This window comes from Tachyglossus aculeatus, chromosome Y4 (genome assembly GCF_015852505.1).
Source record: "Tachyglossus aculeatus isolate mTacAcu1 chromosome Y4, mTacAcu1.pri, whole genome shotgun sequence".
NCBI lineage: Eukaryota > Metazoa > Chordata > Mammalia > Monotremata > Tachyglossidae > Tachyglossus > Tachyglossus aculeatus.
Window position 1 is genome coordinate 5,709,247 of NC_052096.1, and position 27,589 is coordinate 5,736,835.

Genomic DNA, 27,589 nt, shown 5'->3' on the forward strand with positions numbered 1-27,589 from the left:
TTTGGAAGTGGGAGCTTTATTGGGGGCCCATCGACGCCCCATCCCCTCCCGAGGGTGGCGGTGGTCCGGTCCCCCACCGGGGCACCGGACCCTCCGCCTCCCCCGGGGGCAGGGGCGTCAGACGCGGATGACGTAGGCGTCGCTGTGGCTGAGGTGGCGAACCCAGCGGTGGGGCGGGGCCGAGCCGGGGGGCCCCGGGGCCAGGATCCGCAGAAACCGCACCTGGAGCCCGGAGCACGTGTGGCGGGGCAGCTCGAAGGACAGGCTGGCGGGGCCCAGGCCCAGGGGAGGGGCCGCCGGACGCGGGGGGCCGGGGACCTCCATCTGCGGCCGGGAGGGGAGATGGGCACCGGGGTCAAGGCGGGGAGGAGCGGGACGGTGCGGGGCAGGGGGCCAGGGGAACCTACCCGAAAGAGGCCGCACAGCTGCGACCCTCCCTGGACGCGGGGCAGGTCCCAGCGCAGGGCGCCTCCCTCCAGCTCCGCCCGCTGCTCCGGGCTGCTCAGCTCCTGGGACAGGCTGGGCCAGACCGGACCCCCGCAGGTCAGACCCCCGACCCCCGCAGGTCAGCCCCCGGACCCCCACAAGTCAGCCCCCCGACCTGCCGCCGAGGAACGGGAAGGGGGCGGGGGGCCGGGACTCACCTGACGACGCCACGCGGAAGCGGCAGGTGGAGACGGACGTTCAGGGCTTGGCTGGGGCGGGGGGGATGTGGACAGAGACTGGAATGAAGGGGACCCCCCCCGGCCCCCCTAATTCTCCCCTCCCACCCCCAAAGCCCAGCTGGGCCCATTGCCCAGGGGGACTACAGAACTCTTTCTCCCCAGCCCACCCCCTGGCATACGTGAAGCCCACCCCCTCTGGACCGGGATGCAGGCCCGGGGCAGGCCGGGCTCAGCCTAATAATCACGATAGCATTTATTAAGCTCTTACTATTCATTCATTCGTATTTATTGAGCGCTTACTGTGTGCAGGGCACTGGACTAAGCGCTTGGGAAATACAAGTTTGCAACAGAGACGGTCCCTACCATGTGCCAAGCACCATTCTAAGCACCGGAGGGGAATACAAGATGATCAGGTTGTCCCACGGGGGGCTCCCAGCCTTCATCCCCCTTTTACAGATGAGAGAACTGAGGCCCAGTGAAGCGACTAGCCCAAAGTCACCCGGCTGACAAGTGGAGGGGTGGGGATTTGAACCCATGACCTCTGACTCCCAAGCCCGGGCTCTTTCCCCTGAGCCACGCTGCTTCTCTAGATTCATTCATTCAATCGCATTTATTGAGCACTGACTGTGTGCTGTTTCTCTAGATTCATTCAATGGTATTTATTGAGCACTTACTGTGCGCAGAGCACTGTACTAAGCGCTTGGCAAGTCCAAGTTGGCAACATATAGAGACGATCCCTACCCAACAGCGGGCTTACAGTCTAGATGCATTGCCCCCACCCCAACTTAACTTTGTTAAGCGCTTACTAGGTGCTAAGCACTGGGGAGGATACAAGGGGATCAGGTTGTCCCACTTGGGGCTTACAGTCTTAATCCCCATTTTACAGAGGAGGTAACTGAGGCATAGAGAAGTGAAATGGCTTGCCCAAGGTCACCCAGCTGACAAGTGGCCCATGACCTCTGACTCCCAAGCCCACGCTCTTCCCACTGAGCCACGCGGCTTCCCCTGGCACAAGTGCCACCCGCCCCAGGCTCCCGCCACCCTTCTCACCCTTTTGGTGCCAAGTCACACCGCAACTTCAGGTAGACCTGCAGCCTGGCGGGTGGGAGAGAGACCCCCAAACAGTGGGTCGGCGAGGGTCCGCGCCTGCCCTCCCCCGAGAGAGACCCCCGTGTGCCCCCCGTCTCACCTGCCCGGCCCGCGGTCCCAGGTGACGGAGGGAAAGAGGCGGAAGGGGAGGGGAGACGGGAGGTCGTCGCAGAGCTGGTAGCGCATCAGAGTCAGCTGCGGGGAGGCCAAGAGGGAAGGGGGCTCAGTTGGGGGGCTCGGGTCCATCTTCGAGCCCCCCGGTTGCTCCCCAGGGCCCGCCCCCTGACCGCTGACCTCGCCCTGGGGCGGCTGCAGGCGCAGGATGCGGTGCGACTCGAACTCGTCTAGGCGTACGGAGTCGTGGAAGGACACCTCGTCCACGCGGACGCCCGGCCCGTACCCTGAATGGGGGGGACACCCCCTCCTCCGTCAGGCCCTCACCGCCCCCCTCCCCATCATCCCCACCACCTCAGGCTCCTCACTCACCCCTCAGCTCGGACTTGCCCACGCAGAACTCCTCCGTCAGCCCGATCCGCATCTCTGGGGGGAGACTGGACGTCGGGGCTGGACCGCGGGGTCCCCCGCTCCCTTCTGGCGCTTAGACCAGTGCTTTGCACATAGTAGGTGCTTAAAATCACCTCAAAAATCTCCAGTGGCTACCAATCAATCTGCGCATCAGGCAGAAACTCCTCACCCTGGGCTTCAAGGCTGTCCATCCCCTCGCCCCCTCCTACCTCACCTCCCTTCTGTCCTTCTCCAGCCCAGCCCGCACCCTCCGCTCCTCCGCCGCTAATCTCCTCACCGTTAGGCCTCGTTCTCGCCTGTCCTGCCATCGACCCCCGGCCCACGTCATTCCCAGGGCCTGGAATGCCCCCAATCCCTCTGCCCCTCCGTCAAGCTAGCTCTCTTCCTCCCTTCAAGGCCCTACTGAGAGCTCACCTCCTCCAAGAGGCCTTCCCAGACTGAGCCCCTTCCTTCCTCTCCCCCTCGTCCCCCTCTCCATCCCCCCCTTCTTACCTCCTTCCCTTCCCCACAGCACCTGTATATATGTATATATGTTTGTACATATTTATTACTCTATTTTATTTGTACACATCTATTTTATTTTGTTAGTATGTTTGGTTTTGTTCTCTGTCTCCCCCTTTTAGACTGTGAGCCCACTGTTGGGTAGGGACTGTCTCTCTATGTTGCCAATTTGTGCTTCCCAAGCGCTTAGTCCAGTGCTCTGCACATAGTAAGCGCTCAATAAATACGATTGATTGATTGATTAATAAACGCCATCATCTTTATTGTTCCATGGTAAACTTCTCCCACCTCGGACGGACACCCTGCTCTCCGCCTCCGGCGCCCCGCTCACCTGAGCAGCTGGGGAGGAAGCTCTTCAGACGGATCTCTCCCTGGACGTCCACCTTCAGCACGGAGCCCTGAGGCCGGGGGTGTCGGTGAGGACCCTCCCTCCTGCCCGGCCCGAGCGGTGGGGGGCAAGACCACCCTCCTGCCCCCAACTCACTCATTCATTCACTCCTCCACCCACCCCCAACTCACGTTGGCGGCGATGAGCACGGACAGCCTTTCCACCACGTCCAGGAAGACCTCGTTTCGGTGTCCCTGCGGGGAGCGGAGGGCTGGGGCCGGGCTTGGGGGGCTTGGGGGTGGGTGGGGGTCCCGGCCGACCCCCTCCCCGGCTCCTCACCTGGTCGGAGCGGCCCGTCAGGACGGGGCGACTGGCAGCGCTGCTGGGGGCCACTTTGCTCTGCTGCGTCTCGGCCCCGAACTGCAAATAATAATAACGATGGCATTTATTAAGCGCTTACTATGTGCAAAGCACTGTTCTAAGCGCTGGGGTGGGTACGAGTAAGCGCTCCATAAATACAATTGACATATGAGGTGATGAGGTGGTCCCACGTGGGGCTCACAGTCTTCATCCCCCTTTCCCAGACTAGGGAACCGAGGCCCAGAGAAGTGACTAATGATAATGATGGCATTTATTAAGCACTTACTATGTGCAAAGCACTGTTCTAAGCGCTGGGAAGCGCTCAATAAATACGATTGACATATGAGGTGATGAGGTTGTCCCACGTGGGGCTCACAGTCTTCATCCCCCTTTCCTAGACGAGGGAACCGAGGCCCCGAGAAGTGACTAATGATAATGATGGCATTTATTAAGCGCTTACTATGTGCAAAGCACTGTTCTAAGCGCTGGGGAGGATATGAGTAAGCGCTCAGTAAATACGATTGACATATGAGGTGATGAGGTTGTCCCACGTGGGGTTCAAAGTCTTCATCCCCATTTTCCAGACGAGGGAACCGAGGCCCAGAGAAGTGACTAATGATAATGATGGCATTTATTAAGCGCTTACTATGTGCAAAGCACTGTTCTAAGCGCTGGGGAGGATACAAGTAAGCGCTCCATAAATACGATTGACATATGAGGTGATGAGGTGGTCCCACGTGGGGCTCACAGTCTCCATCCCCCTTTCCCAGACGAGGGAACCGAGGCCCCGAGAAGTGACTAATGATAATGATGGCATTTATTAAGCGCTTACTATGTGCAAAGCACTGTTCTAAGCGCTGGGGAGGATGCGAGGTGATCAAGTTGTCCCACGTGGGGCTCACAGTCTTCATCCCCATTTCCCAGACGAGGGAACCGAGGCTCAGAGAAGTGAAGCGACTTGCCCAGAGTCACATGGCAGACAAAGGGCGGAGCCGGGATTAGAACCCAGGTCCCTCTGACCCCTAGGCCCGGGCTCCATTTATAGTCAATCATACTTATTGAGCGCTTACTGAGTGCAGAGCGCTGGACTAAGCGCTTGGGAAGCAGCGTGGCTCAACAGAAAGAGCGCAGGCTTGGGAGTCAGAGGCCATGGGTTCAAATCCTGGCTCTGCCAATTGTCAGCTGGGTGACTTTAGGCAAATCACTTATTCATTCATTCATTCATTCATTCATTCATTCAGTCGTATTTATTGAGCGCTTACTGTGTGCAGAGCACTGGACTAAGCGCTTGGGAAGTCCAAGTTGGCACCATCTAGAGACGGTCCCTACCCAACAGCGGGCTCAAAGTCTAGAAGGGGGAGACGGACAACAAAACAAAGCATATTAACAAAATAACATAAATAGAATAAATATGTACAAATAAAATAAATAGAGTAATAAATATGTACAGACATATATACAGGTGCTGTGGGGAGGGGGAGGAGGGGGCTCAGTCTGGGCCTCAGTTACCTCATCTGTAAAATGGGGATGAAGACCAGGAAGCCTCCTGTGGGACAACCTGATCACCTCGTATCCTCCCCAGCGCTTAGAACAGTGCTTTGCATGTAGTAAGCGCTTAATAAATGCTATCATTATTATTATTATAATGACAACTGGGGCTCTGTCAGCCTTCTCCATCTAATAAGAACAATAATGGCGGTATTCGTGAATAATAATAATAGTGACGGCATTTATTAAGCGCTTACTATGTGCCAAGCGCTGAGGAGGTTACAGGGTGATCAGGTTGTCCCACGGGGGACGGTCTTCATAGGAAGCGCTTAACAAATGCCATCGTCATTATTATCGTTTATCTCCCCTTTTAGACTGCGAGCCCACTGTTGGGTAGGGACTGTCTCTCTATGTTGCCAATTTGTACTTCCCAAGCCCTTAGTCCAGTGCTCTGCACATAGTAAGCGCTCAATAAATACGATTGATGATGATGATGATGATAGTAAGCGCTCAATCAATACGATTGATGATGATGATGATTATCGTTACGAGGCGACAACCTATGGAGACGGTCCCTACCCGACAACGGGTCCAGCCGCAAAGCCCCACCGCCCCCCGGGAGTCGTCAAGTTCCCGGACACCCCTTCCCGTTTTCCCAGATTCCTCTCGCCCCGGCCTCCCGGATACCCCCGTGTCCCCCCTTCCCGTTTTCCCAGATTCCTCTCATCCCTTCCGCGGCCTCCCCCGTCCGGCTTCCCGCCCTTCCGTCCGTCCCCCCCGGCCAGGCCCGGAGCTGACCAGGCCGACGCTGCTGAGGTCGAAGAGGCTGAAGGGCTTGCTGACCACGGCCTCCGCCTCGATGAAGTTCTTCAGCATCTCCGTGGCCGTGGTCTGGACGTAGCCGTAATCCTGGGGGGGGAGGCCGGAGGGGGTGTCGAGGGGTCCGGGGGTCCCCCGGCCCTCAGCCCCTCCGGCCCCGGGGTTCCTCCAGGAGGCCTTCCCAGACTGAGCCCCTTCCCTCCTCTCCCCCTCGTCCCCCTCTCCATCCCCCCATCTTACCTCCTTCCCTTCCCCACAGCACCTGTATATATGGTTGTACATATTTATTACTCTATTTATTTATTTTACTTGTACATTTCTATCCTATTTATTTTATTTTGTTGGTACGTTTGGTTCTCTGTCTCCCCCTTTTAGACCGTGAGCCCACTGTTGGGTAGGGACTGTCTCTATGTGTTGCCAATTTGTACTTCCCAAGCGCTCAGTCCAGTGCTCTGCACATAGTAAGCGCTCAATAAATACGATTGATTGATTGATTGATTGGAGGCGGGGGCTCCTCACCAACACCTCGTCCAGCAGTTCGTAGACCAGGGCGACGTTGAGGGTCACGGTGTCCTCGCTGAGCGAGCCGCAGTAATCCTGCAGCAGCGTGGCCAGCCTGAGGGGACGGCGGGGGGACGGGGGGAGCTACGGGGCGGGCCGGGCTCCCCTCCGCGACCCCTGCGGCCGCCGCCGGCCCCCCAACTTCCCAGCCGTCTCTTCGTCCCCCCGGCCCGCCTCACCGTGACAGAAACTCCAGGAGGCTGAAGGGAGAGGTTCCACGTGGGGTGGTGGCCACCAGGAAGAGGCCGCCGTGCCGGATGTGGACGAAGTGGCGGCCGTCGTGATGCTGCGGGGGGTCAGAGGTCATGGGGGGCGGGCGGACCCGAGATTTGGGGGGCCACGGGGAAGCTGACCCCCGGTGACCGGGAGACGATGCCCGCCTCTCCCCGGGACTTAGCGAGTACCGTGGCCACGAGTACCGTGAAGCAGCGTGGCTCGGCGGAAAGGGCCCGGGCTTTGGAGTCGGAGGGCGTGGGTTCGAATCCCGGCTCCGCCACTTGCCGGCTGGGTGACTTTGGGCCAGTCGCTTCACTTCTCTGCGCCTCAGTTCCCTCCTCTGGAAAACGGGGGTGAAGACTGGGACAACCTGATCACCTTGTAACCTCCCCAGCACTCGGAACAGTGCTTTGCATACAGTAAGCGCTTAATAAATGCTATCGTTGTTATTATAATGACAACTGGAGCTCCGTCAGCCTTCTAATAAGAACAATAATGGCGGTATTCATGAATAATAATAATAATGACGGCGTTTATTAAGCGCTTACTATGTGCCAGGGTGATCAGGTTGTCCCACGGGGGACAGCCTTCATCCCCATTTTACAGATGAGGTCACTGAGGCCCAGACAATAATAATAATAATGGCATTTATTAAGCGCTTACTATGTGCAAAGCACTGTTCTAAGCGCTGGGGAGGTTACAAGGTGATCAGGTAAGTGAAGTGACCTGCCCAAAGTCACCCAGCCAACAACTGGCGAACCCACGATCTCTGACTCCCAAGCCCGGGCCCTTTCCGCTGAGCCACGTGCTTCCCGCGTGTCAAGCGCCATTCTAAGCACTGGGGGAGATGCAGGATCATCAGGTTAGATGATGACAGTCCACGGCCCACCTGGGACTCACAGTCTTAATCCCCACTTCACAGAGGGGGTAACTGAGGCCCAGTGCCCGGATTATCTTTGTCCAGAAACGGTCTGGGCATATCACTCCCCTCCTCAAAAATCTCCAATCAATCTGTGCATCAGGCAGAAACTCCTCCCCCTGGGCTTCCAGGCTGTCCATCCCCTCGCCCCCTCCTACCTCCCCTCCCTTCTCTCCTTCTCCAGCCCAGCCCGCACCCTCCGCTCCTCCACCGCTGATCTCCTCCCCGTACCTCGCTCTCGCCTGTCCCGCCATCGACCCCCGGCCCACGTCCTCCCCCGGGCCCGGAATGCCCCCAATCCCTCTGCCCATCCGCCGCGCTAGCTCTCTTCCTCCCTTCAAGGCCCTGCTGAGAGCTCACCTCCTCCAGGAGGCCTTCCCACACTGAGCCCCTTCCTTCCTCTCCCCCTCGTCCCCCATCTCCATCCCCCCCATCTTACCTCCTTCCCTTCCCCACAGCACCTGTATATATGTATATATGTTTGTACATATTTTTTACTCTATTTATTTATTTATTTTATTTGTACATATCTATTCTATTTATTTTGTCAGTATGTTTGGTTTTGTTCTCTGTCTCCCCCTTTTAGACTGTGAGCCCACTGTTGGGTAGGGACTGTCTCTAGATGTTGCCAATTTGTACTTCCCAAGCGCTTAGTACAGTGCTCTGCACATAGTAAGCGCTCAATAAATACGATTGATGATGATGATGATGATGAAGCGACCAACAGGCAAGAGGCGGAGTTGGAATTAGAATCCAGGTCCTTCTGAATCCCAGGCCCGTACTCTAGCCGCTTGACCACCTCTCCTTCCACCCCGGCACCTCCTGAACCCCAATTATGGGGATGGGGGGTGTCCAGCGGTCCATTACCATGGCAACAGGGGCCTGGTCTCCAGGCAACCCGGTCACCTTTCTGTAGAAAACCTCAGCCACCTCGCTGCCGCCGCCGCCGCCGCCATCCCCACGGACTGGGCATGGCGAGGAGGACCCAAGCATCAAGGAAGAGCGCGCCGGGAAAACGGACACCCCCTCCTCCCCAATCCCCCCGCGCCGATCCCCATTCCCCAGCCCCCATCCCCGTTTTTCCTTCAACGCCTGCCGTCCCTGGCCCACCCAGCCTTTCCGCAAAGGAGGATACAGTCTTTGTAGATCAGTGGGTCACCCTTGGAGGACAAGATGAAGAGCTGGGAGATCATGGTGCCTGGGGGGACAAGGGAGAGTTATCATTCACCCCATTAGGCTGCAAGCTCGTTGTGGGCAGGATATGTTCATTCGTTCATTCGGTCGTATTTATTGAGCGCTTACTGTGTCAGAATGGTAGGGGGGCAGGAAGGCTAACTGGGGGAGCCCTCCAGGGCAGGACTCCAAATGGTACATATAATATTCAACATGATTTCGAACCCACAGTGTGATCCTAAAGTACGACCCCGCCGGCCCTGATCTCCCTGAACCACAACCCCGTTACCAGCGGCACGTAGTGAGCGCTTAACAGCTGCCATCATTATTGAGAAGCATCGTGGCTCATTATCTGCCACTTTGTACTTGTCTTCTAGACTGTGAGCCCACTGTTGGGTAGGGACCGTCTCTATGTGTTGCCAACTTGGACTTCCCAAGCGCTTAGTACAGTGCTCTGCACACAGTAAGCGCTCAATAAATACGATTGATTGATTGTACTTCCCAAGCGCTTAGTACAGTGCTCTGCACACAGTAAGCGCTCAATAAATACGATTGATTGATTGATTGTACTTCCCAAGCGCTTAGTCCAGTGCTCTGCAGATAGTAAGCACTCAATAAATACGACTGAATGAATGAATGAATGTTGCCAACTTGTACTTCCCAAGCGCTTAGTCCAGTGCTCTGCACACAGTAAGCGCTCAATAAATACGATTGAATGAATGAATGTTGCCAACTTGTCCTTCCCAAGTGCTTAGTCCAGTGCTCTGCACACAGTAAGCGCTCAATAAATACGATTGAATGAATGAATGTTGCCAACTTGTACTTCCCAAGCGCTTAGTCCAGTGCTCTGCACAAGCGCTCAATAAATACGGTTGAATGAATGAATGAATGCGTGGGTCGGTGGGGGGAGGCTGGCCCTTTAAGGGGGCGGGGCCTCGTCTTGTCCATCAAGGGGGGAGCGGGGGGTCATTTTGGCGCCAAAACGGCGGCGCCTCCTCATTGGCCCAGGGGCGAGCCCCGCCCTTCTCCTCGGCGCGGCCGGGCCCGGCCAATCAGCGACCGGGGAGGGAGGGAGGGGGCGGGTCCAGGGAGGCACCGCCGCTTCCCATTGGCCCGCGCCGCCGGTCACGTGGGAGGGGCAGGACGGTTCGCGCCAATTTCGCCTGAGGCGGCCGCGCCGACAGTCCGTCGCCTCACGCTCCTCCTCGGCCTCCTCCTCCGGGCAGCCCTCCGCCATGCCGCACAAAGACTACGAGGCCGAGAAGGGTGAGCGGGGGGGACACCCCCGGGTGGTGGGGGGGGACGACGCCCCCTCTTTTTGCCCCGCCCCCCGAAAAACAGGGGGACTCAGGGGTCGTGGGTTCTAATCCCGCCTCCGCCACTTACCAGCTGTGGAACCTTGGGTAAGTCACCTCCCCGGGCCTCAGTTCCCTCATCCGTAAAATGGGGATGAGGGCGGCGAGCCCCACGTGGGACAACCTTGAGTCCTTTGTGTTCATTCATTCACTCAATCCTATTTATTGAGCGCTTCCTATGTGCCGAGCACTTTTTTTTTTATAATGGTATTTATTAAGCGCTTACTATGTGCAAAGCACTGTTCTAAGCGCTGGGGAGGTTACAAGGTGATCGGGTTGTCCCATGGGGGGCTCACAGTCTCCATCCCCATTTTATAGATGAGGGAACTGAGGCCCAGAGAAGTGAAGTGACTTGCCCAAAGTCACACAGCTGACAATTGGCGGAGGCGGGATTTGAACCCATGACCTCTGATTCCAAAGCCCGGGCTCTTTCCACTGAGCCACGCTGCTTCTCTAAGCACTGGACTAAGCGCTTGGGAAGTACAAGTTGATAACATATATGCAACATATATCTCCCCCAGCGCTTAGAACAGTGCTTGGCACGTAGTAAGCGCTTACCAAATCCCCTTCCCCTCCCCACAGCACCTATATATGTATATATTCATTCATTCATTCGCATTTATTGAGCGCTTACTGTGTGCAGAGCACTGGACTAAGCGCTTAGGAAGTACAAGTTGGTAACATATATGTAACATATATCTCCCCCAGCGCCTAGAGCACTGGATTAAGCGCTTGGGAAGTACAAGTTGGTGGCATATATCATCATCATCATCATCATCATCAATCGTATTTATTGAGCACTTACTGTGTGCAGAGCACTGGACTAAGCGCTTGGGAAGTACAAGTTGACAACATCTAGAGACAGTCCCTACCCAGCAGTGGGCTCACAGTCTAAAAGGGGGAGACGGAGAACAAAACCAAACATACTAACAAAATAAAATAAATAGAATAGATAGGTACAAGTAAGATAAATAAATAAATAGAGTAATAAGTATGTACAAACATATATACATATATACAGGTGCTGTGGGGAAGGGAAGGAGGTAAGATGGGGGGGATGGAGAGGGGTAGAGGAAGGAAGGGGCTCAGTCTGGGAAGGCATATATGTAACATATATCTCCCCCAGCGCTTAAAACAGTGCTTGGCACGTAGTAAGCGCTTACCAAGTCCCCTCCCCATCCACCCGCCTTACCTCCTTCCCCTCCCCACAGCACCTATATATATATATATATATTCATTCAACCGTATTTATTGAGCACTTCTTGTGTGCAGAGCACTGTACTAAGCGCTTGGGAAGTACAAGTTGGTAGCATATATGTAACATATATCTCCCCCAGCGCTTAGAACAGTGCTTGGCACATAGTAAGCGCTTACCAAATCCCCTCCCCACAGCACCTGTATATATTCATTCATTCATTCAATCGTATTTATTGAGCGCTCACTGTGTGCACAGCACTTTACTAAGCGCTTGGGAAGTCCAAGTTGGCAACATATAGATACGGTCCCTACCCAACAGCGGGCTCACAGTCTATTATATGTTTGTACATATTTATTACTCTATTTATTTAACTTGTACATATTTATTATCTTTTTTATTTTGTTAATAAGTTTTGTTTTGTCGTCTGTCTCCCCCTTCTAGACTGTGAGCCCGCTGTTGGGTAGGGGCCGCCTCTATAGGTTGCCAACTTGTACTTCCCAAGCGCCTAGTACAGTGCTCTGCGCACAGTAAGCGCTCAATAAATATGATTGAATGCATGAACCAAATACCACCATTATTGAGCCCGCTGTTGGGTAGGGACCGTCTCTATAGGTTGCCGACTTGGACTTCCCAAGCGCTTAGTCCAGTGCTCTGCACACAGTAAGCGCTCAATAAATACGATTGAATGAATGAATGAATCAAATACCACCATTATTGTTCCCGTTGTTGGGTAGGGACCGTCTCTATATGTCAACAACTTGTACTTCCCAAGCGCTTAGTCCAGTGCTCTGCACACAGTAATTGCTCAATAAATACGATTGAATGAATGAATGAATCAAATACCACCATTATTGTTCCCGTTGTTGGGTAGGGACCGTCTCTATATGTTAACAACTTGTACCTTCCAAGCGCTTAGTCAAGTGCTCTGCACACAGTAAGCGCTCAATAAATACGATTGAATGAATGAATGAACCAAATACCACCATTATTGTGCCCGCTGTTGGGTAGGGACCGTCTCTATATGTCAACAACTTGTACTTCCCAAGCGCTTAGTACAGTGCTCTGCACACAGTAAGCGCTCAATAAATACCATTGAATGAATGAATGAATTTATTATTATTATTCCTTTCCCGGCGGGCGGAGGGGCGGGGCTGTACCCGCTCCTCCCAGAAGAGGGCGCCCCGCCGGTGATAATGCTAATATTAATAACGGTGGCATTTGTTAAACGCTTACTTCATTCCATCGTATTTATTGAGCGCTTACTGTGTGCACAGCACTAGACTAAGCGCTTGGGAAGGACAAGTTGGCAATATTCATGAATGCACATATAGAGATGGTCCCTACCCAACAACTGCCCCACAGTCTCGAAGACGGACTTACCGTCTCTATGTGCTAAGCACTGTTCTAAGAGCTGGGGTAATAGTAATAATGATGGTGGCATTTGTTAAGCGCTTACTATGTGCCAGGCACTGTTCTAAGAGCTGGGGTAATAATGATGGTGGTGGCATTTGTTAAGCGCTTACTATGTGCTAAGCACTGTTCTAAACCGTGAGCCCACTGTTGGGTAGGGACCGTCTCTATATGTTGCCAACTTGTACTTCCCAAGCGCTTAGTACAGTGCTCTGCACACAGTAAGTGCTCAGTAAATACGATTGATTGATTGAATAATAACGATGGTGGCATTTGTTATGCGCTTACTATGTGCCAAGCACTGGGGTAATAGGCCGTTGTTGGGTAGGGACTGTGTCTATATGTTGCCAATTTGGACTTCCCAAGCGCTTAGTTCAGTGCCCTGCACGCAGTAAGCGCTCAATAAGTACGATGGAATGAATGAAATAATAATGAGGATGGCATTTGTTAAGCGCTTACTCTGTGCCAAGCACTTTTCTAAACGCTGGGGTAATAATAATAACGGTGGTGGCATTTGTTAGGCACTTACTATGTGCCAAGCACTGGGGTAATGGCCCGTTGTTGGGTAGGGACCGTCTCTAGATGTTGCCAACTTGTACTTCCCAAGCGCCTAGTCCAGTGCCCTGCAGGCAGTAAGCACTCAATAAATACGATGGAATGACTGAAATAATAATGAGGATGGCATCTGTTCAGCGCTTACTCTGTGCCAAGCACTGTTCTAAGCGCTGGGGAGGTTACCAGGGGATGAGGTGGTCCCCACAATGGGGCTCCCAGTCTTCGCCCCCATTTTCCAGAGGAGGGCACTGAGGCCCAGAGAAGGGAAGTGAGTCGCCCCAAGTGACCCGGCTGAGAAGCCGCGGAGGCGGGATTCGAACCCGCGACCCCTGAGTGGGGCGGGCGACGGCGCTCGGACCGGCGCTGCGCCCCCTGTCGGCCGGACGGAAGGGTTGCCCGAATGGGCCGGGGCGGGGGGGGGGGGGGGGGGCGACCCCGGGTGGCAGCGGGGGGAACTGAAGCCCGCCGAGGGGGGAAGTGACTCGGCCAGGGTCACACGCCCTGGGTTTTGGGGGGGGGGGGGTGGGGATGGGATGGGGCTGCCCACCTTTCCGCCCGGGCCCCGCCGCCTCCGGCTCCGGCTGCGGCTCCGGCTCGTGTCTGTCTCGTGTGTATCTCGGGGGCTTCGCGCCGCCGCCGCCTCCGGGGTGGGGGTGGGGGTGGGGGGAGGGAGGGGGCAGGGCGGGCGCGCTCGCCGGAAGTGACGTCAGCGGGGGCGGGGCGGGAGCTGCTGAGTGACAAGGGGAGGTGGGAGCGCGGCGACGCCCCCTAGCGGCCAGGGAGGGAAACGGCATCCGCGCGGGGACCCACCCTCTCCTCCTCCCCCTCCCCTTTCCCTTCCCCTTCCCCCTTTCCCTCCCCCTCTTTCCCCTTTTTCTCCTCCCCCTCCCTTCTTTCCCCCTCCCCCCTTTCCCCTTCTCCCCCCAACCCCCCTTTCCCCCTTCTCCCCCTTCCCTAATCCCCTCCCTCTTTCCCTTCCCCTTCCCCCCCTCCTTCTCCTCTCCCTTCCTTCCCCTGCTCCCCGTCCCCTTTCCCTTTTCCCTCCCCTTTCCCCTCCCCTTCCCCTCTCCCTTTCCCCCTCCTCCTCCCCTTTCCCCTCCCCTTTCCCCTCCCCTTCCCCCTCCCCTTTCCCCTCCCCTTTCCCCTCCCCTTCCCCCTCCCCGTTCCCCTCCCCTTTCCTCTCCCCCTCCTCCCCTTTCCTCTCCCCCCCTTTCCCCTCCCCGTCCCCCTCCTCCTCCTCCTCCTCCTCCTCCTCCTCCTCCTCCTCCTCCTCCCCTTTCCTCTCCCCCTCCTCCCCCTCCCCTTTCCCTTTTCCCCCCTTCCTTCCCTCTCCACCCCACTTCTTCTTCCCCCCTCCCCTTACCCCCATCCCCCTTTTCCCTCCTCCACCTCCTCCTTTCCCTTCCCCTGTTCTCCCCCTCTCCCAGGGGGAGGGGGGGTCGATCCCCGAGCTTTGGGGTGAGGGTGGTCCTGGGGAGAGGAGGCGGGTGGGAGGGAACTATTTGACTATTTCCCTGGGGAGGAGGAGGAGGAGGAGGAGGAGGGAGGGGGGGAAAGGGCGTGTGTGGAGAGTCATGAGGCTCCCTGTGGCCCCCCGCCCGGCCCATGTGCTGCTTTGTTTACAAGGAGCAGGAGCCGGGGAGGGGGCCGGGAGCCCACCCTGAAGGGGCTCTGAAGGGGTGGGGGGCGACCAGAGACCCTCCGGGAGGAAGGGGTCAGGGTCAGGTCTGGGTAGCACATGGTGGGCCCGGACCCCTGGGTGGGGGGCTGGGGGGGAAGGGACTGCTGAGAGTTGGGAGGCGGGAGGGCTGCAGGGGTGAGGAGGTGGAAACTGGGGAGGAGAGGACACCTGAGACCCCCCCCCCCCCCCCCCCCGCCGTCCCCGATCCCAATCCCACAGGTGCCAGGAGCATGTAGGGGGCCGGGCCAGAGGGGCATCTCCTGGCCTCCCTCGCCCCCTCTTCTTCCCTGCACCCTCGTGGTCCTCCTGAGCCAAGTCGGGGGGGTGGCGGGGCGGCCGCGTGCCGGGGCGAAGGGAACCCATCCCCTCCCCTCCGGGCTGGACTGACCGCCCCAGCCCGGAGTCGGGCCCGACCCCTTTGGCCTTTGAAGCCGGCCCAGACCCGGAGAGGGAGGGCGGGAAGAGGGGCAGGACGGCGGGGGAGAGAGAGCGACCACCGCATCCCCTTCTCCCTTTGTCACAGAAAAGGCCAAGAAGTTCCTGCAGGACTTCTACCAGGATGACGAATTTGGCAAGAAGCAGTTCAAATACGGGGACCAGTTGGTGAGGGTCAGGCCGGGACGGGAGGCGGGCGGGCGGGGACGGGGCGAGGGGCGGGTTTCGCTGAGGCGGGCGCGTCCCTCCCGCTCGCCAGGCGCGGCTGGCCCACCGGGAGCAGGTGGCCCTCTACGTGGACCTGGACGACGTCGGAGAGGAAGACCCCGAGCTGGTGGACTCCATCTGCGAGAACACCAAGCGCTACGCCCGCCTCTTCTCCGACGCCGTGCAGGAGCTGCTGCCCCAGTACAAGGAGAAGGAGGTGACGGGGGCGAGGGGGGGGGCTCGGAACAGTGCTTTGCATTCATTCATTCAATCGTATTTATTGAGCGTTTACTGTGTGCAGAGCACTGGACTAAGCGCTTGGGAAGTCCGGGTCAGCAACATCTAGAGACGGTCCCTACCCGACAGCGGGCTCACAGTCTAGAAGGGGGAGACAGATAACAAAACATATTAACAAAGTAAAATAAATAGAATAAATATGTACAAGTAAAATAGAGTAGTAGGGTAAGCGCTTAATAAATGCCGTTATTAATGGGGAGCTGCCCCTTTGCAGGCCCGGGGCCACGGGGAAGCGCCTCCCCTTTCCGCCCATCACGCTCCCATCCGCGGCTCAGTGGAAAGAGCCCGGGCTTTGGAGTCAGAGGTCATGGGTTCAAATCCCGGCTCCGCCAATTGTCACTTCACTTCTCTGTGCCTGTTACCCCATCTGTAAAATGGGGATTAAGACTGTGAGCCCCTCCATGGGACAACCTGATCACCTTGTAACCTCCCCAGCGGTTAGAACAGTGCTTTGCACAGAGTAAGCGCTTAACAAATGCCATCATTATTATTGTTATTATTATCCTTTCCCCCGGCAGGCAGTGCGTAAGGACGTCCTGGACGTGTACATCGAGCACCGGCTGATGATGGAGCAGCGCAGCCGGGACCCCGGGGCGACACGGGACCCCCAGAACCAGTACCCCCCCGAGCTCATGCGCAGATTGTGAGTGTGGGGGGTCCCCCCGGCCCCTTCCCCCCGATCCTGGGGTCGGCCGTGGCGGCCAAATCGATCGATGGCATTTATTGAGCGCTTAGTGTGGGCAGGGCGCTGAGGAGCAGCATGGAAGCCATGGGTTCTAATAATAATAATTTTGGCATTTGCTAAGCGCTTATTATGTGCAAAGCACTGTTCTAAGCGCTAGGGAAGCTACAAGGTGATCAGGTTGTCCCATGTGGGGCTCACAATATTAATCCCCATTTTACAGATGAGGGAACTGAGGCCCAGAGAAGTCAAGTGACTTGCCCAGTCACCCAGCTGACGAGTGGCAGAGCCGGGATTTGAACCCATGACCTTTGACTCCCAAGCCCGGGCTCTTTCCACTGAGCCACGCTGTTCTAATCCCGGCCCTGCCGCTTGTCTGCTGGGTGGCCTCGGGCAAGTCGCTTCTGATTACTTTGTGACCTCCCCAGCGCTTAGAACAGTGCTTGGCATGTAGTAAGCGCTTCACAAATACTATCATTATTATTATTCTCTGGGCCTCAGTTGCCTCATCTGTAAAATTCATCCATTCAATCGTATTTACTGTGTGCAGAGCACTGTACTAAGCGCTTGGGAAGTACAAATCGGCAACATATAAAGACGATCCCTACCCAACAATGGGCTCGCAGTCTAGAAGGGGGAGACAGACAACAGAACAAAACAAGTAGACAAGTGCGTGGTGCATTTAATTCATTGTACTTAATAAAAAGTGAAAAATAAATAAATTACACATAATAAAACAAAATGGGGATGAAGGCTGTGAGCCCTAAGCAGGACAGGGGACTGTGTCCAACCCGATATGCTTGTGTCCACCTCGGCGCTTAATACAGCAACGTGGCTCAGTGGAAAGAGCCCGGGCTTGGGAGTCAGCGGTCGTGGGTTCAAATTCTGACTCCGTCAGTTGTCAGCTGTGTGACTTTGGGCAAGTCACTTCACTTCTCTGAGCCTCAGTTCCCTCATCTGTAAAATGGGGATGAAGACTGTGAGCCCCCCGTGGGACAACCTGATCACCTTGTAACCTCCCCAGCGCTCAGAACAGTGCTTGGCATGTAGTAAGCGCTTAATAAATGCCATCATTATTATTATTATTGCAGTGCTTGGCACATAGTGAGCACTTAACAAATGCCATAATTATTATTATTATTATTACTAAATGCTTGGGAACCGTAAGACGCATATCCTGCCCTCGAACAAGCTTCCAGTCTAGTCAGACGACTGTATTTATTGAGTGCTTACTATGGGCAGAGCACTGTCCTAAGTGCTTTGGGGAGGAGAGTTCAGCACCGTAGCAAATTCATTCATTCATTCAATCGTATTTATTGAGTGCTTACTGTGTGCAGAGCACTGTAGTAAGCGCTTGGGAAGTCCAAGTTGGCAACATCTAGAGACGGTCCCTACCCAACAGCGGGCTCACAGGCTAGAAAGGGGAGACAGATGACAAAACATATTAACAAAAGAAAATAAATAGAATAAATATGTACAAGTAAAATAAATAAATAACTAGAGTAATAAATACGTACAAACATACAAAGTCATTCATTCAATTGTATTTATTGAGCGCTTACTGTGTGCAGAGCACTGTACTAAGCGCTTGGGAAGTCCAAGTTGGCAACATCTAGAGACGGTCCCTACCCAACAGTGAGTGGGCTCACAGTCTAGAAGGGGGAGATGGAGAACAAAACAAAACATATTAACAAAATAAAATAAATATGTACAAGTAAAATAAATAAGTAGAGTAATAAATACGTACAAACATACATAGTCATTCATTCAATTGTATTTATTGAGCGCTTACTGTGTGCAGAGCACTGTACTAAGCGCTTGGGAAGTACAAGTCGGCAACATCTAGAGACGGTCCCTACCCAACAGTGGGCCCACAGTCTAAAAGGGGGAGACGGACAACAAAACAAAACATATTAACAAAAGAAAATAAATAGAAGAAATATGTACAAGTAAAATAAACAAGTAGAGTAATAAATTCATTCATTCAATTGTATTTATTGAGCGCTTACCGTGTGCAGAGCACTGTACTAAGCGCTTGGGAAGTCCAAGTTGGCAACATCTAGAGACGGCCCTACCCAACACAGTCTAGAAGGGGGAGACGGAGAACAACGCAAAACATATTAACAAAAGAAAATAAATAAATATGTACAAATAAATAATAAAGTAATAATAATGATGATGGCATTTATTAAGCGCTTACGATGTACTAAGCACTGGGGAGATTACAAGGAGATCAGGTTGTCCCACGGGGGGCCCCCCATTTTCCAGATGAGGGAACCGAGGCCCGGAGAAGTGAATCGACTTGCCCAAAGTCACGCCGCTGACAGTTGGCGGAGCCGGGATTCGAACCCGTGACCCGATACATATCCCGCCTCCCCCCCCCCCCCCACCGCCAGCGAGCTGTACTTCCGCGGCCCGGGCAGCAGCAAGCCGCGGGTCATCCGGGACGTGCGGGCCGACTCCGTGGGCAAGCTGGTCACCGTGCGGGGCATCGTCACCCGCGTCTCGGAGGTCAAGCCCAGGATGGTGGTGGCCACCTACACCTGCGACCAGTGCGGGGCGGAGACCTACCAGCCGGTAGGGACCTCCGCACCCCGCGGGCGGGCGGGCCGGGGCGAGGGGGCGGCGGGCACCCGGCGGGTGCCCGCCGCCAACCCGCCTCCGCCGCCCGCCCCCAGATCCAGGCTCCCACCTTCATGCCGCTGATCATGTGCCCGAGCCAGGAGTGCCAGACCAACCGCTCGGGCGGGCGGCTCTACCTCCAGACCCGCGGCTCCAAATTCGTCAAGTTCCAGGAGCTGAAGATGCAGGAGCACGTGGGTGTCCGGGCATGGGCGGGCGGGGGGCGCGGGACCCCGCCGCCGCCGGCCTGACGCCCCCTCCCCGCCCCGGATGCCCCCAACAGAGCGACCAGGTGCCCGTGGGCAACATCCCGCGCAGCCTGACGGTGATGGTGGAGGGGGAGAACACGCGGCTGGCCCAGCCCGGGGATCACGTCAGCGTCACGGGCGTCTTCCTGCCCATGCTCCGCTCCGGCTTCCGCCAGGTGGTACAGGTGAGGACGGGGCGGCCGGGCGCCGCACCCCGCGCGCGCGCGCCGGACGGGACCGTCCAACGCCAAGCGGGCACGTCCGCCCGCCCGCGTTCAGCACCCGGGGCCCGTCTCCTTCACCGTTTACGGTCCTAACGGTGGTGTTCGTTCAGCGCTTACTCTGGGATGAGCACCGTACTAAGCGCTGGGGTGGATATTTATTTATTTATTTATTTCAGCACTTACTCTGGGATGAGCACCATACTAAGCGCTGGGCTGGATATTTATTTATTTATTTATTTTACTTGTCCCTATCTATTCTATTTATTTTATTTGGTTAGTATGTTCGGTTTTGTTCTCTGTCTCCCCCCTTTTAGACTGTGAGCCCGCTGCTGGGTAGGGACCGTCTCTAGATGTTGCCAATTTGTACTTCCCAAGCGCTTAGTACAGTGCTCTGCACATAGTAAGTGCTTAATAAATACGATTGATGATGATGATGATGGTATTCATTAAGCGCTTACTACGGGCTGAGCACTAAGCGCTGGGGTGGACACTCATCATCTATAACAGTGACAGTATTCGTTAAGCGCTTACTATGGGCTGAGCACCGCACTAAGTGCTGGGGTGGATACTCCCCATTTATAACCATGGTATTCGTTCAGCTCTTACTATGTGCCGGGCACTGTACTAAGCGCTGGGGTGGATACTCACCGTTTATAATGATGGTATTGGTTAAGCGCTTACTATGGGTAAGTGCTGGGGTGGATACTCCCCATTTATAACCATGGTATTCGTTAAGCGCTTACTATGTGCCGGGCACTGTACTAAGCGCTGGGGTGGATACTCCCCATTTATAACCATGGTATTCGTTAAGCTCTTACTATGTGCTGGGCACCGTACTAAGCGCTGGGGTGGATACTCACCGTTTATAACCATGGTATTCGTTAAGCGCTTTTATGTGCCGGGCACTGTACCAAGCGCTGGGGTGGATACTAACCGTTTATAACAATGATGGTATTCGTTAAGCGCTTACTGTGGGCTGAGCACTGTACTAAGCGCTGGGGTGGATACTCACCATTTATAATAATGGCATTCGTTAAGCACTTACTTTGTGCCAAGCACTGTACCAAGCGCTGGGGTGGATACTCACCATTTATAATGATAATGACGGTATTCGTTAAGTGCTTACTATGTGCCAGGCACTGTACTAAGCGCGGGGGTGGATGCTCACCGTTTATAACAATGGCATTCGTTAAGCACTTACTTTGTGCCAAGCACTGTACCAAGCGCTGGGGTGGATACTCACCATTTATAATAACGATGGTATTCGTTAAGTGCTTACTATGTGCCGGGCACTGTAGTAAGCGCTGGGCTGGATACAAGCAGTCCCTGTCCCGCATAGGGCTCCCAGTCTTCATCCCCATTTTACTTTTAAGCACAAAGTAAGTGCTTAACAAATCCCATCGTTATAAATGGTGAATATCCACTCCAGCACTTAGTACAGTGCTCAGCCCATAGTAAGCGCTTAACGAATACCATCATTGTTATAAAGGGTGAGTATCCACTCCAGCGTTTAGTACAGTGCCCGGCCCATAGTAAGCACTTAACGTGTGCCATCATTAATCAACCAATCAATCGTATTTATTGAGCGTTTACTGTGTTCAGAGCACTGTACTAAGCGCTTGGGATGTACAAGTTGTCAACATATAGAGATGGTCCCTACCCAACAGTGGGCTAACAGTCTAGAAGACGATCATAGTTATAAACGGTGAGTGTCCACCCCAGCGCTTAGTACAGTGCTTGGCCCATAGAAAGCGCTTAACGAATACCATCATTGTTATAAACGGTGACTATCCACCCCAGCGCTTAGTACGGTGCTTGGCACATAGGAAGCGCTTAACGAATACCATCATTGTTATAAACGGTGACTATCCACCCCAGCGCTTAGTACGGTGCTTGGCCCATAGTAAGCGCTTAATGAATACCATCATTGTTATAAACGGTGAGTATCCACCCCAGCGCTTAGTACGGTGCTCGGCCCATAGTAAGCGCTTAACGAATACCATCATTATTAGAAACGGTGACTATCCACCCCAGCGCTTAGTACGGTGCTTGGCACATAGGAAGCGCTTAACGAATACCATCATTGTTATAAACGGTGAGTATTCACCCCAGCGCTTAGTACAGTGCTCGACACATAGGAAGCACTTAACAAATACCATCATTTTTATAAATGGTGATTATCCACCCCAGCCCTTAGTACGGTGCTTGGCACATAGGAAGCGCTTAACGAATACCATCATTTTTATAAACGGTGAGTATCCACCCCAGCGCTTAGTACAGTGGTCGGCACATAGGAAGCGCTTAACGGATGCCATCGTTCTATATGGTGAGGCCCAGGGAAGTGAAGTGACTTGCCCAAGGCCACCGAGCAGACACTTCATCCCGTACCCCCAAATCTCCCCTTCAGGCCGCCATAAAGGGGGCCCCTCCCCGGCCCCGTAGCCTCGTTGCGTCCGCTCACGTTACCCCGTGACCTTCCTCCCCGTCCCAAGCCGGCAGGGTGTGCGGGAGGAGGCTGGGGACTCAGGAGCACGCGCGGGCACACGCGTGAGCCCGCGCGGGCCCACGCGTGACCGCGCCTGGGGCCCAGGGCCTGCTCTCGGAGACGTACCTGGAAGCCCACCGCATCGTGAAGATGAACAAGAGCGAGGACGACGAGGCCGGGCCCGGGGAGCTCAGCGGGGAGGAGCTGCGGCAGATCACCGGTGAGCCCAGAGAAGCGGCAAGAGCCGGGGCTTTGGAGTCCGAGGTCACGGGTTCAAATCCTGGCTCCGGCAGCCGCGTGACTTGGGGCAGGTCACTTCTCTGGGCCTCAGTGACCTCACCTGTCAAATGGGGATGGAAACCGCGAGCCCCCCCGTGGGACAACCTGATCACCTTGAACCTCCCCGGCGCTTAGAACGGTGCTTTGCACATAGTAAGCGCTTAACAAATACCATCGTTATTATTATTCATTCATTCATTCGTATTTACTGAGCGCTTACTATGTGCAAAGCGCCGTTCTAAGCGCACCCTCATTTCATTTCTCATTTCACACCCTCCAACCCCCATCCCTAGTTTCCGGGGTCCACGACGGCCGGTTACGGGGAAGGCAGTGTGACCTAGTGGCGAGAGCCCGGCCCTGGGACTCAGCAGGCCCTGAGTTCTAATCCCGGTTCCGCCACTCGCCTGCCGTGTGACCTTGGGCGAGTCGCTTCGCTTCTCTGGGCCTCGGTTCCCTCGTCCGTCAAATGGGGATGGAGGCAGCGAGCCCCATGCGGGACAGGGATTGGGCCCAACCTGCCGATCTCGTCTCTACCCCAGGGCCTGGTCCACGGCTTACCAATCAATCAATCGTATTTATATACAATCGTATTTATATACCTGTATATATGTATATATGGTTGTACATATTTATTACTCTATTTATTTATTTATTTATTTTACCTGTACATTTCTATCCTACTTATTTTATTTTGTTGGTATGTTTGGTTCTGTTCTCTGTCTCCCCCTTTTAGACTGTGAGCCCACTGTTGGGTAGGGACTGTCTCTATGTGATGCCAATTTGTACTTCCCAAGCGCTTAGTACAGTGCTCTGCACATAGTAAGCGCTCAATAAATACGATTGATTGATTGATTGAGCGCTTACTGTGTGCAGAGCACTGTACTAAGCGCTTGGGAAGTACAAATCGGCAACATATAGAGACGGTCCCTACCCAACAGCGGGCTCACAGTCTTGAAGACTAATATTATTATTAGCGGGGAGGGGGTTTGGGGGCCACCTGTGGCGGGGGGGCCGGGGTCAAGGCGCCTCGCTCGCTCGTTCCCGCCCGCAGAGGAGGATTTCTACGAGAAGCTGGCGGCCTCCATCGCCCCCGAGATCTACGGCCACGAGGACGTGAAGAAGGCCCTGCTGTTGCTGCTGGTGGGGGGCGTGGACCAGTCCCCTCGGGGCATGAAGATCAGAGGTGAGGGAGACCCCAAGTCCTTTGATTTCTGTATGATGCTCTTTCCACTAATAATAATAATAATAATAATAATAATGATAACAATCATCATCATCATCAATCGTATTTATGGAGCGCTTACTATGTGCAGAGCACTGTACTAAGCGCTTGGGAAGTCCAAATTGGCAACATCTAGAGACGGTCCCTACCCAACAGTGGGCTCACAGTCTAAAAGGGGGAGACAGAGAACAAAACCAAACATACTAACAAAATAAAATAAATAGAATAGATATGTATAAATAAATAATAATGATGATGGCATTGGTTAAGCGCTTACTATGTGCAAAGCCCTGTTCTAAGCGCTGGTGGGGGGTACAAGGCGATCAAGTTGTCCCACGCGGGGCTCACAGTCTTCATCCCCATTTTACAGATGAGGGAACTGAGGCTCAGAAAGTGACTTGCCCAAGGTCACACAGCAGACGTGTGTGTCCGCCAATTGTCAGCTGGGTGACTTTGGGCAAGTCACTTCACTTCTCCGGGCCTCAGTTCCCTCATCTGTAAAATGGGGATGAAGACTGGGAGCCCCATGTGGGACAACCTCATCACCTTGGAACCTCCCCAGCGCTTAGAACAGTGCTTTGCACATAGTAAGCGCTTAATAAATGCCATCATTATTATTATTCTGGGGGGCCGCTCTGGCCCCTCCTCCCCATCCTTCCACATCCTTGGACCACTCCCCAAATTCCCTAGGTCTGCTCGACTCAGATACAGAAGCAGCGTGGCTCAGTGGAAAGAGCTCGGGCTTTGGAGTCAGAGGTCATGGGTTCAAATCCCAACTCTGCCACTTCTCAGCTGGGTGACTTTGGGCAAGTCCCTTCACTTCTCTGGGCCTCAGTTCCCTCATCTGTAAAATGGGGATTAAAGACCGTGAGCCCCATGTGGGACAACCTGATCACCTTGTAAACTCCCATGCGCTTAGAACAGTGCTTTGCACATAGTAAGCGCTTAATTAATGCTATCATTATTATTATTATTCTGGGGGGCCGCTCTGGCCCCTCCTCCCCATCCTTCTGCATCCTTGGACCACTCCCCAAATTCCCTAGGTCTGCTTGACTCAGATATAGAAGCCGCGTGGCTCAGTGGAAGGAGAACGGGCTTTGGAGTCAGAGGTCATGGGTTCAAATCCCGACTCTGCCACTTATCAGCTGGGTGACTTTGGGCAAGTCACTTCACTTCTCTGGGCCTCAGTTACCTCATCTGTAAAATGGGGATGAAGACTGTCCACAGGTGGGACAACCTGATCACCTTGTATTCCCCCTCAGCACTTAGAACAGTGCTCTGCACATAGTAAGTGCTTAACAAATGCCATTATTATTATTATTATTCAAATCCCGATTCTGCCACTTCTCAGCTGTGTGACTTTGGGCAAGTCACTTCACTTCTGGGCCTCAGTTCCCTCATCTGTAAAATGGGGATTAAGACTGTGAGCCCCATGTGGGACAACTTGATCACCTTATATTCCCCCTCTGCGCTTAGAACAGTGCTCTGCACATAGTAAGCGCTTAACAAATGCCATTATTATTATTATTCAAATCCCGACTCCGCCACTTGTCAGCTGTGTGACTTTGGGTAAGTCACTTCACTTCTCTGGGCCTCAGTTCCCTCATCTGTAAAATGGGGATTAAGACTGTGAGCCCCACGTGGGACAACTTGATCACCTTGTATTCCCCCTCAGCGCTTAGAACAGTGCTCTGCACATAGTAAGCGCTTAACAAATGCCATCATTATTATTATTATTTATTAAAATCCCGACTCCGCTACTTCTCAGCTGTGTGCCTTTGGGCAAGTCACTTCACTTCTCTGGGCCTCGGCTCCCTCATCTGGAAAATGGGGATTAAGACTGTGAGCCCCCGGAGGGACAACCTGATCACCTTGTAAACTCCCATGCGCTTAGAACAGAACTATTACTCTATTTATTTATTATTACTCTATTTATTTATTACTCTATTTATTTTACCTGTACATATCTATTCTATTTATTCTATTTTGCTAGTATGTTTGGTTTTGTTCTCTGCCTCCCCCTTCTAGACTGTGAGCCCACTGTCGGGTCGGGACCGTCTCTAGATGTTGCCAACTTGGACTTCCCAAGCGCTTAGTCCAGTGCTCTGCACTCAGTAAGCGCTCAATAAATACGATTGATTGATTGAGTAGTACAGTGCTCTGCACACAGTAAGCGCTTAATAAATATGATTGAATGAATGGATGAACAGTGCTTTGCACATAGTAAGCACTTAATAAATGCCGTTATTATTATTGTTATTGTTGTTATTATTATTATTGTTATTATTATTATTATTATTATTATTCTATAACCAGCCAGGGCAGGGGGTTGACTCGTTCATCCGTCTCCCGCAGGGAACATCAACATCTGTCTCATGGGGGACCCCGGAGTCGCCAAGTCCCAGCTCCTGTCCTACATCGACCGCCTGGCCCCCCGCAGTGAGTGGGACGCCCCCGGGGAGGGCGGAGGGCGGAGGGGAGGGGGCCGGGGACCGGCCAGAAGCGGCGTGACTCGGTGGCGACAGCCCGGGCTCGGGAGTCAGGGGACGTGGGTTCTAATTCCGGCTCCGTCGCGGGGCTCGGCGGAAAGAGCCCGGGCTTGGGAGTGGGAGTCACGGGTTCGAATCCAGACCCCGCCCCTTATCAGCTGGGTGGCTTTTTAGAGAAGCAGCGTGGCTCGGCGGAAAGAGCCCGGACTTGGGAGTCGGAGGTCATGGGTTCGAATCCCGGCTCCGCCCCTTATCAGCTGGGTGGCTTTTTAGAGAAGCAGCATGGCTCTGCGGAAGGAGCCCGGGCTTGGGAGTCGGAGGTCGTGGGTTCGAATGCCAGCTCCTCCCCTTATCAGCTGGGTGGCTTTTTAGAGAAGCAGCGTGGCTCGGCGGAAAGAGCCCGGGCTTGGGACTCAGGGGTCGTGGGTTCGAATCCCGGCTCCGCCCCTTATCAGCTGGGTGGCTATTTAGAGAAGCAGCGTGGCTCAGCGGAAAGAGCCCGGGCTTGGGACTCAGAGGTCGTGGGTTCGAATGCTGGCTCCGCCCCTTATCAGCTGGGTGGCTTTTTAGAGAAACAGTGTGGCTCGCGGAAAGAGCCCGGGCTTGGGACTCAGAGGTCGTGGGTTCGAATGCCGGCTCCACCCCTTATCAGCTGGGTGGCTTTTTAGAGAAGCAGCGTGGCTCGGCGGCAAGAGCCCGGGCTTGGGAGTCGGAGGTCGTGGGTTCGAATCCCGGCTCCGCCCCTTATCAGCTGGGTGGCTTTTTAGAGAAGCAGCGTGGCTCGGCGGAAAGAGCCCGGGCTTGGGAGTCAGAGGTCGTGGGTTCGAATGCCGGCTCCGCCCCTTATCAGCTGGGTGGCTTTGTAGAGAAGCAGCATGGCTCTGCGGAAGGAGCCCGGGCTTGGGAGTCGGAGGTCGTGGGTTCGAATCCCGGCTCCGCCCCTTATCAGCTGGGTGGCTTTTTAGAGAAGCAGCGTGGCTCGGCGGAAAGAGCCCGGGCTTGGGAGTCAGAGGTCGTGGGTTCGAATGCCGGCTCCGCCCCGTATCAGCTGGGTGGCTTTTTAGAGAAGCAGCGTGGCTCGGCGGAAAGAGCCCGGGCTTGGGAGTTGGAGGTCGTGGGTTCGAATCCTGGCTCCGCCCCTTATCAGCTGGGTGGCTTTTTAGAGAAGCAGCGTGGCTCGCGTAAAGAGCCCGGGCTTGGGAGTCAGAAGTCGTGGGTTCGAATCCTGGTTCCGCCCCTTATCAGCTGGGTGGCTTTTTAGAGAAGCAGCGTGGCTCAGCGGAAGGAGCCCAGGCTTGGGAGTCAGAGGTTGTGGGTTCGAATCCCGACTCCGCCCTTTATCAGCTGGGTGGCTTTTTAGAGAAGCAGCGTGGCTCGCGGAAAGAGCCCGGGCTTGGGAGTCAGAAGTCGTGGGTTCGAATCCTGGTTCCGCCCCTTATCAGCTGGGTGGCTTTTTAGAGAAGCAGCGTGGCTCAGCGGAAGGAGCCCAGGCTTGGGAGTCAGAGGTTGTGGGTTCGAATCCCGACTCCGCCCTTTATCAGCTGGGTGGCTTTTTA

At 54.7% G+C, this 27,589-nt stretch overlaps 2 protein-coding genes across 2 annotated transcripts in view; one reads left to right on the plus strand and one right to left on the minus strand.

Annotated features, from left to right (window-relative positions):
* On the minus strand, positions 1-13,787 carry AP4M1 (adaptor related protein complex 4 subunit mu 1). Its single transcript, XM_038768306.1, has 16 exons — positions 13,710-13,787; positions 8,607-8,669; positions 8,339-8,436; positions 6,516-6,622; positions 6,295-6,391; positions 5,755-5,865; positions 3,448-3,528; positions 3,300-3,362; positions 3,112-3,178; positions 2,241-2,294; positions 2,049-2,155; positions 1,855-1,949; positions 1,716-1,760; positions 645-695; positions 408-519; positions 1-324 (listed from the first exon to the last, which is right to left on the minus strand). The coding sequence occupies exons 2-16, from the start codon at positions 8,662-8,664 to the stop codon at positions 118-120; spliced, it is 1,353 nt and encodes a 450-aa protein (XP_038624234.1). The 5' UTR covers positions 8,665-8,669; positions 13,710-13,787; the 3' UTR covers positions 1-117.
* The window catches only part of MCM7 (minichromosome maintenance complex component 7), a 26,485-nt gene continuing 8,733 nt past the window's right edge, over positions 9,838-27,589 (plus strand). Inside the window, exons 1-10 of the mRNA XM_038768295.1 lie at positions 9,838-9,910; positions 15,367-15,446; positions 15,538-15,702; positions 16,301-16,425; positions 18,861-19,041; positions 19,143-19,280; positions 19,370-19,519; positions 22,149-22,263; positions 23,374-23,505; positions 25,900-25,983. Coding sequence (XP_038624223.1) covers positions 9,880-9,910; positions 15,367-15,446; positions 15,538-15,702; positions 16,301-16,425; positions 18,861-19,041; positions 19,143-19,280; positions 19,370-19,519; positions 22,149-22,263; positions 23,374-23,505; positions 25,900-25,983 — 1,201 coding nt within the window. The 5' untranslated portion in view covers positions 9,838-9,879. The remainder of the gene's footprint in view (positions 9,911-15,366; positions 15,447-15,537; positions 15,703-16,300; positions 16,426-18,860; positions 19,042-19,142; positions 19,281-19,369; positions 19,520-22,148; positions 22,264-23,373; positions 23,506-25,899; positions 25,984-27,589) is intronic.

Excerpts from the sequence above, each read along its gene's own strand:
- AP4M1 (XM_038768306.1), bottom strand. The coding sequence starts at position 8,664 with ATGATCTCCCAGCTCTTCATCTTGTCCTCCAAGGGTGACCCACTGATC. Across the intron at positions 5,866-6,294 it reads AACTGCTGGACGAGGTGTTG|GATTACGGCTACGTCCAGAC; the intron begins GTGAGGAGCCCC and ends CTCCCCCCCCAG. Across the intron at positions 2,156-2,240 it reads GGGCAAGTCCGAGCTGAGGG|GGTACGGGCCGGGCGTCCGC; the intron begins GTGAGTGAGGAG and ends CCCCCCATTCAG.